Source organism: Erpetoichthys calabaricus, chromosome 16, assembly GCF_900747795.2.
Source record: "Erpetoichthys calabaricus chromosome 16, fErpCal1.3, whole genome shotgun sequence".
In the NCBI taxonomy this organism is placed as follows: domain Eukaryota; kingdom Metazoa; phylum Chordata; class Cladistia; order Polypteriformes; family Polypteridae; genus Erpetoichthys; species Erpetoichthys calabaricus.
In genome coordinates this window covers 22738072-22751966 of record NC_041409.2, presented here as the reverse complement: position 1 = coordinate 22751966, position 13895 = coordinate 22738072, and the positions used below count along the sequence as shown (strand labels likewise).

General features: G+C 42.0%; 2 protein-coding genes across 3 annotated transcripts in view; both read left to right on the top strand.

Annotated features, from left to right (window-relative positions):
• Positions 1-523: 523 nt before the first annotated feature.
• rps9 (ribosomal protein S9) lies at positions 524-4447 on the top strand. Of its 2 annotated transcripts, none has more exons than XM_051919808.1 (5): positions 524-626; positions 1333-1443; positions 1727-1849; positions 2873-3059; positions 3821-3975. In XM_051919808.1, the coding sequence occupies exons 2-5, from the start codon at positions 1347-1349 to the stop codon at positions 3837-3839; spliced, it is 426 nt and encodes a 141-aa protein (XP_051775768.1). In that variant the 5' UTR covers positions 524-626; positions 1333-1346; the 3' UTR covers positions 3840-3975. The 2 variants fall into 2 exon arrangements, with proteins under 2 accessions (XP_051775768.1, XP_028678202.1); XM_028822369.2 differs by lacking the exon at positions 3821-3975 and adding an exon at positions 4201-4447 and having other exon boundaries at positions 530-626.
• A 4174-nt stretch (positions 4448-8621) lies between these two features.
• The window catches only part of LOC127526046 (serine/threonine-protein kinase pim-1-like), a 35699-nt gene continuing 30425 nt past the window's right edge, over positions 8622-13895 (top strand). Inside the window, exon 1 of the mRNA XM_051920018.1 lies at positions 8622-8781. Coding sequence (XP_051775978.1) covers positions 8622-8781 — 160 coding nt within the window. The remainder of the gene's footprint in view (positions 8782-13895) is intronic.

Below are 13895 nucleotides of genomic sequence, written 5' to 3'. Positions count from 1 at the left end.
TCTGAGGGAGGAAACCAGAGCACCCGGAGGAAACCCACGCAGTCCCTGGGAGGACATTGAAACTCCATGCAGAGAGGACCTGGGACGTGACTCCTTGCTGCAAGACAATAACGCTTCCACAGTGCCACTTAGAATTATGCTTAAATTCGGCAGATCATCATGTCTGAGCTGAGGTCTCAGTAGGATTGGGGGAAGCTATCCCTATTTAAAAAATAAATAATAAAACCCTATTTAAATATTGATTTTTGCAATTATTTGTTTTATTCCGTATTTATTTATTTACCAATGTTTATAATATTTATAACGTAAAAATCAAAATTATATCTGGGATAGTTGGAGACATCGAAGTCATGACATTTTAAATCTCACAGAAATTTCGAAAATCTGTCTGCAGAACCTAAACCTCGCATTAACGATCTCATTATCACGGTCCCTGTGTAAATAAAGTTTTTCAAATCAACCTGAAGGCGGTAAAACTACTTCTCCCAAAAGTCCTTGCGGCCATTTCGTTTAGTGATGGCGAAAGTATCACGAATAGGCTTTTGGGTGTTGTGGTCCGTCCTACTTATAAAAGGCCGGGCCAATGCTCTCGATCTTTCTTTTCCGTCTTGTGAGGCTTGCCGTGGGTATGTAATGCTGGCTAGAGACTGGCGCTTATTTCATGTAACGTTTTTTTAAAAAAAAAAAATGATACATGTGCATATACGTATTAGGATTATATTCTTACATATCCATATTACTGTGCTATATTAATGTATCGTTTGTATATTACGGAGCTGTACAGTTTTATTGTTGTATGTTTTTTTTATCATGGTAAATGGCGCCTGGCCTGTCCCTCATGTAACGTTGTGCTGGCCATGTGCGGTATACATGATTTAATGTACTGTAGTTTGATACTTTGGGGACATTTCACTTGAATGTTTTTAACGACTGTGGCAAAAAGTCAAATGTTAAGTAGGCACTTTTACTTAAAATGTAAAATTTTAAACCGTCCGGTTATGTGAATAACTCTTTCTCAAGTGGCAATGATGCTTATAATATAGTTAAGGTTATTTTTTTTTTTTTTTTATGCGTTCGCTTCCTGGACCTTGAGTGTGGCAGTTTTAAGGTTCATATTTTGGGTGGATGTGCAGATCGATGATTAAACCCATTCTTTCAGATTTTCTGTGGTGTCACCTGAATTCCTCGTTAATGAGATCTGTACCATCCCACTTAACATGTAATTAGATTGAAATAAAACGAGTCATCTTTAAATGTATAATCTATAAATTAAGCTGTTTTGAGTTTAAACTGCGGCATTCGTGCAAGCCTGATTTTTAACTTCTCATGCAGGCAATTGAGTCGTCATGCCCGTTGCTAGAACCTGGGTGTGTAGTAAGACGTACGTCACTCCGAGGCGACCATTTGAGAAGTCGCGACTCGACCAGGAGCTTAAACTTATTGGTGAGTACGAGCATGTTTGTATTTTATGATTTGTTTGATGTTGTCAGTTTATGTAAGTTTTGCAGAATATTGTATAATACAAATATTCTGAGTGAGCATTTAAGGAGTAGTCGTGTAGAAGTAGAGCGATTACAAAATGGATATTGACCGGATTTTGAAGTAGCTTGCGACTCTGAAAACGTAACGAGTATTTGAACTTTTGTAGAGTAATGGTATTTTTTGAAGGCAAGGATAGGTGTGCGCGTTTTTTAACCAGTAACGTCTCGTTTTTATTTCTTCACAGGAGAATATGGGCTCCGCAACAAGCGTGAGGTGTGGAGGGTGAAGTTCACTCTGGCAAAGATCCGCAAGGCTGCCCGAGAGCTCCTTACGCTTGACGAGAAAGACCCGAAGCGGCTTTTCGAGGGTATGTCTTTTAATCACCTTTTTAGTGTGCAGATTTGACTAGTCATTTTGCTGAAGCTGTCTTTTGCATGTTTCAAGTATGAATGTAGTATTAAATGCGTAACACAAGGTTAGCTTTGAAGTTAATGTTTGTGTCCTTTGCTCAGCCAAAGTATGCAGTTTCATTGTTCGTATCTTTTGGGTTGACTTGCAGATCGATGATTACATTTGTTTTTCAGATTTTCTGTGGTGTCACTTGAATTCCTCGTTAATGAGATCTGCAACAGCTCAGTCTTTTTTTAGGTTGGCAGGGTGATTTATTTTCCAAGAGGCTTTTTGCTTTTAAACTGTTGCAAGCCTTGAATTTTCTTTGCAGGCAGTTTTTTGTAAAACATGGCATCGTTTGCAGTGCAGTTTCAAGTATCTCATGCATACAAGTTAAAATGGAAATGTTGCATTTTTATAGGTTTTAATGCCTAATTCCAATTTTGACTGGTAAGTGACATGAAATACGTAGATTATTGCACACTAGCTTTTAGGTGCCTGAAGTACTATCAAAACGCAACTAAACTCCACATGCCTTTAGTCTAAACTGCCTTGTGGCGCCTTTTCTACAAGTATGCTCCTGCAGAGCTGTCCGAAAATGAGGCAGAGTTGATTAGAATGTTGAATAAATTTAACATTTCAACCAAGTTGTGGTTACTGTGACAAATGTTGCTCTTATATTAAGTCCTGTTGTGAAGAGTGTTTGACACCAACTCCCACCAAATGCCTGCAGAGATGTGATAATTCATCAGAATCTTTGTCATTGTAACAAATGCAATGAAATCGGGTGCAGTCCCTGCGGTGTCGAACCTTTTGCCCTGTGGGACTTAGAGTTTTATGGTAAATGTTGTACTTGTTCTGGAATAGCAGTGGCAGTTTTAAAGATAGTAAAGTTGCACTAGTTTATACTCCCAAGTTTGTGCAGTACAGGGTCCTGCTAGTTTAGACATGTATGTAAAGGTATTTCTGCTGATCATCATAAACTTGTGCTCTACATTAGGCAATGCTTTGTTGCGGCGTCTGGTGCGCATTGGAGTGCTTGATGAAGGCAAAATGAAGCTCGATTATATCTTGGGATTGAAGGTAGAAGACTTCTTAGAAAGACGTTTGCAGACCCAGGTCTTCAAGTTAGGCTTGGCAAAGTCTATTCATCATGCCCGAGTGTTAATCAGGCAGAGACACATCCGGTAAGTAGAATGACTGTATATGGTAAGGCTTATGATTTTAAGCATTTGGTAGTCCTTAACTTGGATTGTAACTAAATTTGTGGAAGGTGAAAGGTTTTTTGCTTCTGTTTATACACAGCTCTTGGGTAATAGTGGTTTGATTTTTGTGATGCGAGTTTAAAATATACCATTGTGCTTAATGTTTCAGTGGTAAAAGCTCAAGTTAAATTGCCACTGGAAGGCATTTGTGTAACCTATAATGCCATTTTGCTAAAAACAAATTGGAAGCATTGTTCTGCTACCTTAACCCCTTGGAATGGTATGTGTGGTGGAGTGCCATAATTTATGCATCTTTGTAAAGCTTGGCCTTAGTAGGTTGGGGATGACCAGTCAAGCTGGGGTTTAAGTGGTTCCCATTGCTTGAATGACTGTGCAGTGGCAAAGTGAATTAGTACTTTTTGTGGTGTATACCCTTGTCTTCCTGTGAACACATTGTAATTGGGTATCACTGTGGTATAGTAGTGGTGTGAATCATTCGTGGTGCAAGAACAAGTACTGTCTTATGTAACCTCTGTTCACTCCCTCAAAACATTGACTCCCGTCATTGCAAACCTGGAGTTTTTTTGCAGATTGTATTGGACATACTGCATTTTAAGCATAGTGTTAAATTATACTTCTCTGTAATTTAGTTTATTCCAGCCTTGACCCTTTGGTTAAGGTAAAGCTTGATAGTTTTGAAACCTTTTTGCTGATGGGATGGTATTTCTTTTTGTTGCTGCCAGCATGCTACTTGTCCCTTGAAAACCTTAATGTGGTTAAGCTGCCTGACAGCTGCGAAGGGTAATGCATTTCAGCAAGGTCAATTCGGCAGTGAGCCGTATACCTTGTGAATATCTGAATGGCTCCAGCCAGACCAGTCTCTACTTGACAGGTAATACTAAAATAATCCTCTTGGATGTTAAGACATCCTTGCTTCCTGAGTCAGTCTTTGTGGTTTTTGTTCTAGTGCATTTCCCATGGGGAGTGGGGCTGAGGGTATTAATTTTGGATTCCACTGTTCTTGATAGCTCATTACAATCTGGTATGAAAAGGAAATCTAAAATGTCTAACCAAAACTGATTGACAGTGTTTTGTCTTCTCCTGAAATTTGTTTTGTTTCTAGTGTCCGCAAGCAGGTTGTCAATATTCCATCTTTCGTTGTCCGGCTGGACAGCCAGAAGCATATAGACTTCTCCTTACGATCACCATATGGTGGTGGCAGGCCTGGACGTGTGAAGAGAAAGAATGCCAAAAAGGGACAAGGTGGAGCTGGAGGAGCGGATGATGAAGAGGAAGATTAAACAAAAATGTGAATTCCGTCACCTGTTGTATGAATGATGGAATGTTAAATGTAAAATAAACATTTTTTGGACAATTGGTATTTTCCTTGTCTAAAGCTTTATCCAGGAATATAGAGTAACTTGAATGTGACTTAGATTAGCAGATACCAAGGTTAACATGCAACCAATATTTTTCTTTGGCTAGTACAAAGAATTAAGTGATGGTCAGCTTAGAACCAGAATAAGTGTATTCCTAAACTGTGTTTAAATTGGCATTAATGTTGGTATAATCTAAACCTTAAGGCATAGTACAGTACCTCATTTTCCCTGAGGTTTATTCATTAATTTGTATTTTCCTACTTGGGGAAAACAAAACACTAATGGTCAGTATCGCGTATGGAAACTACAGCTTAGACAGTATTGATCCTTGCACAGAAATGGTAAGAATAGGAAATTGGTTTTGGTGGTGGCGATTGTGCAGCTGTTCATTTTCTTAACCTCTGGTGGGGGGTTACATCATTGATACAAAGTGTTTGGACCCCTTATGGTTAGGAATGTTCAACAGCATACTAAAAGTTCACCTGTGTTGTGCATTAGTTACTGACCAGCTAGTTCAAAATGCAGTGGCACAAGAGTTGGAGCCTACAGGTGCAGCAGCTGTACTTGAACATTGTACATTCTACGTCTCCATTTCTGTACATGTGCTTTTATTGCAAGGTGCAAATCTTGAAATTTGTATTTTTCAGTGGGCAGGCTTGATGCTGTTCATTTACTTTCCATGGCAGGCAGCTTTGGTTAGGTGAGCATATGCTGTGTAAGTCATGCAGATCCCTAGCCTGGAAGAAGCCAAGAGGTGTCCGAAATTGCATGGAGTTTTAGATAGTACCAGAACAGCTGGTAAGTTGCAAATAGGGAACATTTTAGACTGAAAAGTATGATCACAGCATGTCTTAAGCCTGGTGTGTGGTTTCAAAAATGAGACCTAGGATCCTGGATCTTAACTGCAAGATGTCACTAATGTGTGCTGGTGGGTGCTGTATGTAAAAACCAGGATTTATTTTGGATTCTAAATTCAATTGGCAGCCAATGCTGGGATGATATGAATCTGCTTAATATAAGACTTCTGGCTGCATTTTCAACAAATTGCACACAGTTGAAAGCAGATTTGCTTAAATGTGTAAAAATGTTTCACAGTAGGTGAGGGGCGATAAAATATGGACAATTTTTTTTTTTTTTTGTTTGGTGACCCATCATTCAAAGCCTTTAAGTTTCTCGGATGGAAGAAATGACAATTGAGAGATATGATGCATGCATTAAAGGCAACTCCTCAAAAATGACACCAAATCATGAAGATATTTTAGTGGAAGTATCTGGAAGTCATTGAATGAAAGGAACATTATTTGGGATGTGTAGCAGGAAGTGGTCACATCGGTCTATTAGTCCTTCAACTACTGCACAAAATGTTTGGATACAAACGTGCCCGAGTAGTCACAAACATCACGGTGGCCTGTAATAGGGGGAACCGTGTAGGAAAAGTGTTGTCATTTCTACCTAGTGTAACCAAAATGTGTTGCAGTCCCCTTAAATAAGTCTGCTGTATGCACTTGTATCACAATTTATGAATTGTTTTATAATTTTAAACTGGAGCAGAGTGGGGAATCATGGTAAAATGTGTCTTTGTCCCAAACACTATGGAGGGCTCAGTATGTCTAAACATGCTTGTGTGCTGTTAAGACTGGTGACCCATAGGTCAGTGCTGGGGGGCTAGCTGTAATAGCATACTTGTGGAGGTCTCTCTGCTGGCTGTAATCACAGCATGCAAAGTGCACAAAAGTGACGTTTGTATTTTGATCATTTGTTAATACAAAGTGGCATATTTTTGGTCTGTTGGAAAAAGATTTTGGGATTTGAGTTTGTTGTGGTGGCTGACTTTAGGCATGGGGCATAGAAGCCTGAACAGCTCCTTTATGAAAATAAACTCATCGATGCCACAAGTCATTGCCTGGTCACTTACTGTGACAGTTGTTGGCATAGTGGGTGAGCTTTGGCGTGATGTTTTTCAACATTTGCTCCTTTTCTGTCTCCATCTTTTTACATAGAATATGCTAAGATATTTTTTTTTATAGAGGAATGTACTTTTATTATCCATTATATAACCCGCTATATCCAAACTACAGGGTCACAGGGGTCTGCTTGAGCCAATCCCAGCCAGCACAGTACGCAAGGCAGGAAACAAACCCTGGGCAGGGTGCCAGCCCACCGCAGGGCACACCCACATTAAGCACACACTAGGGACAATTTAGGATCACCAATGCACCTAACCTGCATGTGTTTGGACTGTGGGAGGAAACCCACGCAGACATGGGGAGAACATGCAAACTCCATGCAGGGAGGATCCAGGAAGCGAACCCAGGTCTCCTAACTGTGAGGCAGCAGCGCTACCCACTGCACCACCGTGCCGCCCCTACTTTTGTTGTTTCATATTTTTTGAAATAAGGGTTTTTGACAAAGTAAATCATCCTCTTTGAAGGGAGAAGTGAAGCAGATGGAACTATAGTCTTTTAAGAGACATTTGGGTGTCCATGACCGCTCCCGAGATGGCCACATTGTAGAAATGGCACTTTGCCAGAGCCATTCACTTTTATTTTCGGTCCATTTTTGGCACATTTAGAATGTTAGATTGTAATGACTGATTGAAAATTTATTACCTGACCCCCTTGCGTTTAGTGTTTGAAGGCAGTTTGGTGCAGTGATGGCTTTGGATTTCAAACCCTGAGGTTGTGGCTTCACATCCTGCTAATGACATTGTGTGATGCTGAGCAAGTCACTCGACCTGCCTTAGTTGTATCATACATGTTACAGGCTAAATAAAGTAATGTACTGGAAACGCTCTCGGTGGTCACCATGAATATACACAAATTAATAGAAGACGGAAGTGAAACACAGTAGCATTTTAGCATTAGGCTGTAACATAACACAGTGAGTACAAAGTGAAGGGTCCGAACACTTTCTGAAGGCTCTGCGTATGTTTTATTAGGACGGTACTGTGGCGCAGTAGTTAGCACTCCGCTGCTTCACAGATCTGGCATCCTGCACTCAAGTCCTGCTCCTGGTTGACCTCTGTGTTTAGTCTCCTCGTGTCTTCAGGTCTTCCCACATCTCAAAGACCTCCATGTTAGGTTTATTAGCAACCTGTATCTGTAGGGGAGCCCCACGATGGACTGCCACACTGCCCATGGTTGCTTCTCGCCCTGTACTTAGTGCAGCTGGTATTGGCTGTTGCCCCCCCCCCCCACGACCATGAGTAGGATTAATATGTAGGGGCCCTGGAGTTTTTGATGTTGCCTTCTGCTGTCTTTCGACTTCTATTCAATTTGTGCTGATCTCTTCCATGGCTGCTGCTACACCTATGTGATATAGCGGATATGAAAAGTCTACACGCCTCTGCCAAAATCGTAGATGTTTCTGTAATAAATAAAAGAAAACAAGATAAATCCTGTCCAAGCGAAATTGCAAACTATAGAAAGAAGGTGAAAACAAACCAGAAATTGTTTAGTGAAAAAAGGGAAAACCTCCCAAAAACCTGATGTCATTAGCCAATAAGTCTCGTGAAATAGTAGTTAGTATACACTGTCACACACGTGCGCATGGGAGGCAGCTAAAGGGCTTGAGTAAGGGCATACCGGGATGTGGCAGAGTGCACTGACTCTTTTTCTCCCTTTCCTACAGACCATTCACAGGAGATTCCACCTGGTCCTCCTGATGTCACTTCCAGGTCCGAGCCTATGGAAGAAGACCTTGTCGGCTCTGGCCCCTGTGATGTCACATCCGGGCTCGAACCTATGGTTGAAGACCTTCATGAGCTCGACCCCTTTGACATCACTTCCTGTCTTCCCCTTTAAAAGCCTCCACCTTTTCCGTTTTCCCTCAGTTCTGTTTTGGACTCGGTTTTGTGCACATCAGTGATGTATTCAATTTTTAAGACATTGCAGCCAGGATACAAATTATACAGGTGGCTGCCCCAAACCTTGCTATGGCTCTTTGTGGAGTTTGTAACAACACCTAACATCAATTAACGTGGCTCCAACTGAGCTCAGATAAAGTTTGGCTGTTCATCTCGGATAATTCTAGTATCCTCTTGGCTGCAACATACTCCAAAAGCCATGGTCCGCAAACACCTTTTAAAACATGGACAGGATCTCATCATTGAAAGGTATCAATCAGGACAGGGTACAAAACAAGTATCCAAATCATTAACAATCCCATGGAGCAGGATGAAGACAGTCATCAACAACTATCAACAGTGTCTCTACCAAGATCAGGACGTCCCTCCAAGACCGATGAGAAGAAAAAGATCAAACTGGTCGGGGAGGCCATCAAGAGGCCTATAGTAACACTTCAGGGGCTGCAGGTTTTCCTGGCAAGTACAGGTTGTTCCCTGCATGTAACAACAATCTATATAATTCACTAAGCAGCCACCAGTGCAAGCAAGACCCCCATGGAGGACGCAGGATGGAGCAACGCCCACCAACTCTAAGACCATTGGATACGACAACTCGCAGAGCCACGCCCACCAACTCGGACACAGCAACTCACAAAGCAGGGCGTCATTCGCATTCATCTCTGCTACACTCCACATGCACCTCTGAGCCACGTTGACTTTTCATTATTCTTTTCGGTTATGACGCACGACCGTGTCCACCATCGCAAACTGTTTTACACGCCATGGTCTTAGAGTTGGTGGGCGGGTCTCCATGAGTTGCCCTTGTGAGCGGGCACATGACCAGGCAGTGTGTATGCTTCGAGTGCGAGGGCTGACGCGACAGGATCATCTAAGAAAATCATGTTTGTTGCGGATGTGAATCGCTGAATGAGCGTGTGACGGCGGTCCTCCAATTGTCAGTCATGGACAATTGTATGTTGCCCTCTCCAGAGTTCCATCTTTTCATTCACCTACAGTCGTATCCTCAAACCCACCCCATTTGGACAACTGTGTCTTTCAGGAAGTGTTCACTCATCAATACGTAATTATGTGGCGCATGCTACGCCGCGGGTTGGCTAGTGAGTCATATTCTTCTTATGTCTGGGTTGTGAGGTAGGGAAGCAAGACAAAAGCCTTTTCTCGCAAAGAAAAATACCCGAGCCTGGCTTAACTTTGCAAACATAATAATAATAATTCATTACATTTATATACCCAGTCTCCCACATCCATGTGGAAAAATTTATTGTGGAATGATGAGACCAAAGTTGAACTATCTGGCTATAATTCCAAAAGGTATGTCTGACACAAAAATAACACAAAACATCGTCAAAAGAACACAATAACCACAGTGAAGCATGGTGCAGGTGGAATCATGCTTTGGGGGTACTTTTCTTCAGCTGAAACTGGCATTTTAGTCAAGGTGGATGGAATCAGGAATAGCTCCAGGTATCAGTCAAAACATTTAAGCATCTGCTAGGAAGCTGAAGAGGAACTTCACCTTTCAGAATGACAACAACCTAAAGAACACATCAAAATGAACAAAGCAATGGCTTCATCAAAGGAGGATCAATGTTCTGGAATGGATCAGCCAGAACCAGGACCTTAATCCTATTGAAAATCTGTGGGTGATCTGAAGAGAGCCACACAGAGGAGATGTCCTCTTAATTTGACAGATCTGGAAATTTATTGCAAGGAGGAGTGAGCAAAAATCACCCAAGTCCAGACATGCCAAACTGATAGACTCTTACCCAAAAAGACAGTCAGTCAGTCATTTTCCATCCCGCTATACAGGGCCACGGGGGTCTGCTGGAGCCAATCCCAGCCAGCACAGGTCGCAAGGCAGGAACAAATCCCAGGCAGGCCACCAGCCCACCACAGGACACACAGACACACACAACAAGCACAATTTCGGCTCGCCAATGCACCTAACCTGCATGTCTTCGGACTGCGGGAGGAAACCCACGCAGACAACCCAGGAAGCGAACCCGGGTCTCCTTACTGCGAGGCAGCAGCGCTACCACTGTGCCACCATGCCGCCCAAAAGACAGTGCTGTAATGAAATCAAAAGGGGCTTCAACTAAGTGTTAGTTTAGGAGGTGTGCATGCTAATGCAACCAGGTCTTTGTAGGTTTATTTTTTCATTTAACAGTTTCTGATTTGTTTTCACCTTCTTTGTAGAGATTGTGATTTGGTGGAATAAGTTCGGACAGGATTTCCCTTGGTTTTATTACAAAAAATCTGCGATTCTGGCAGGGGTATACAGATTCTTTATATCCACTGTATGTTAAGTCATCTCGGTTTGATGGCGGCACGCAGCTTTAGCTATCTCAATTCTGGATCCCATTCTAAAAATTCTCGGTTTTGTTTTTGGCGCAGAAGAAGCCAAAGGTGCGCTTCCAAGAAGAAATTCACGTTAGGACTTTTGGTTTGCATCTCTCGTGCTTTTGTCCTTTAGATTTGATGATGGATTCCTCTCTTGACTCTATGTATTTAGACCATCTGCTTGTCCCTGACCACAGTTTTGCTTCGTCCTGTCAGCAAATTCCCCATAATTTCACTTTTCTCTCTCTTTAGTGCTTTGACCTTCACCACAGTATGTGTGTATTGTTCAGGCACTCCTTCTTGTTATAAGGACATGAATAACAAACCTTTTAGCGGTAGACTACATCTTTATGCCTTTGGCCATTGCATGTTCTCCTCCCTGTGTGTAGTGTGGTGGGCTTTTCTCTTGGCACTCCTGATGTTCTGACAGAGGTGAGATTAAGTGGTGCCTCTGAGTGTGCCTGGAGTGACACCAAAGTCGGGGTTGCCATCTGCCTTCCACCTGACAGTGCTGGCTTCCCAGTGCCCTCAGGTTTATAAAAAGTATGTTAACAATTGGTTGATGTCTGCCTCAGATTCTCAGGCCGACATGCACCGACCCAGTCCTCACGTAAATGATTGATCTATCTATCTATCTATCTATCTATCTATCTATCTATCTATCTATCTATCTATCTATCTATCTATCTATCTATCTATCTATCTATCTATCTATCTATTTTGGTTTTTATACATACTAAGAATGGCAAGGCTACAACAGCTAATATGGCACCCCTGTTCTGGGCCCTGTGGTCTTCCGTTATATTCTGATAATGGTGTGTTTACTGTTTAAATAATTTATTATTACCTAGTAAATATTAAAAAAAACAAAATTTCCCCCTTAACCAAAGTATGCATAAATAATAATATATTTATTTTCCTACAAAAATGAAATTGAGTTAAAAATGTCACCTTCTCCAGACTCCTTCCCCTTTTTGTATGTCACTCGTTTTCTTGGAGCGGCTCCTTTAAATGTAAATCTCTTCCTCTCTCAGGGGGCGTGGTCAGGTCTGTGATGTCATTCTGGAGTCAGCTATGTCACTGTGATGTCACTGACATAGAAGTGCATTTCAGCTTCAGATTGGGCTTGGGAGTGGCACATAATTTAGACTCTCTGCAGATGTTGTAGTGCTGTGCTGCTAAAGCGCTTGCATTTGTTCGCATATCTCCGAGCATTCCAGTGGATTCCGATTTTCAAAAATGGTCTTGTATATTAGTCAGAATGTGAGCAGTGAAGATCTTCTTAACCTGGTATGTGCTTTGTGGCAGAGGCCTCCATTCTTCCCCTGTTTCAGAGTAACGAGAGTTATTGTGTCTTTTAATGTCCTCTAATGTTAATGTTCCAAAGGCAACACGTCACCAGTTTGGCAGATATTTCAGGCCGCATCCCGTACCCCCCCATCTCCTCTAAATAAAAACAAAGCCTTCTTGGTTGAACTTCCATTTTCTTCATTTGAGCACATGGATTAAATCTTTCCTTTTCTGCAGAACTGAAGGGGTGAGGATGCTGCCCACCAGGGTATGTTGTGCTGCGCAGTGAGCGGAGTTCTTTATATTTAAGATGGATGTATGTTTGGAAAGGCAGCGTGGGTGGAGTAGGGGTTAGGACTACCGCAGCCCTCAGGGTCCTGGCTGTCTGTTCCATTGCCGTTCTTTCTACATGTGGCATTCCTTTGAAGAGGTGTGGGTCACATTTACTGGCAGCTGCATATTGGAGAGTTTGCTTTGCGATATCCTGGTAGTTCATTCAGGGCTGAGTTCTTGTAGCACATGAAATCGGAAGAGGTGGCCCCAGGACATTGAAGTGTATTTATTTAGCAAGTTTGTCAACACCTTTATTAGGTTGTGTTTGTGGTGACCTGACTGTGCCTCAATGCCCTGGTTGAAATCCCACTACACGTTGGTGTCCATTTGAAGTTTGCAAGCCCTCTGTGTATCTGCATAGGGCTTTTCGATGTGTAATCCTTAAGGTGTGTGTCCCTTACAAATGACTTCTCGCATATCGTAACTGAACTCCTCTCGTCATGCCTTGATGGCTTAATTGCTTTTTGAATTACGCTCTAAACCCATGCAAATATACACTGGTGGCAAAGTGGAAGGATGTCACCCAAATATCCATTCAGTGTTTTATTAGGAATGAAATAACAAATATCAGTGAACGTGAATTCAACAGTTCAACAATCCGCATGACTTACACAAGCCTTGTGCCATTTCAAACGTATTAGCCAGCAGATAGATGCCTTTAAAGTTCACAAAAAATAATTCTTAATTAAAATGTTAATACTTAAAAATGAAATGCACTTAACCCCTCAAACATTTTTAAAACAAGGTGGTCATTAAACAGAGAAAGAGAGGTTGGGGAGCATGAGCTGATGACACGTCGAACCACCTGGATTGGGACCCGAGTGCAGCGGGTGACACCTCAGCACCACACTGGAGCAGGGTGTGGGTTTTATGGTGGCTGGAGTGCCAATCCTGCCACCAACCCCCAAGTCCTCCATGTAAGTTGAATAACCTGCTTGTAGGGCTGGATGCAGGTTAACATCATACCCAGGACGGAGCAATTACAATCTAAGGGTCTCACTCAAGGACCCAACAGAGTAGAGTCACTTCTGCCATTTATGGGATTGCTGGCGCAGATCCCCAACCTCACAGCCACCACTCCGCCCTCCGCTCCATTGGTAAACAGTAAGATTATTATTCATATACACGACAACAGACTTATTGATCTGGTGCAGTGATTGTTCTAGAAAACAACAAATTCAGCCATGTCTCTGTATCACTACTATCTCGCTCGTCTTTACAATATCAACAAAGGCACACGGCAATCCAGAAGTAAGCATTCATTGCATGTTTTGTAACCATCTTCTTCACTTTCACTAATAATTTCGCCAACAACTGAATTACCTTGTAGTATTTAGCATTATCTCTGTGTGGTTTTGTCAGTCCATGGTTTTTTAACTCCAGGATTCAGTATTTGTGGTTATTTTTTTCATTTTGACTTACTTTGACAAAACGTATTTTGATTAGCATCTTGTTGGTTGTGTTATGGTTAGGAGGTGTCACGTGACCCCGATTGTCGCTCCGTCACCGACTTGACCTGTGAAGACGTGATGATTTTAGAGTGCCTTATCCCTCGGTGAGTGCTCTGCATTTTGATTCTTGCTGGTGGCAGGTAGTTGATTATTTCAAGTA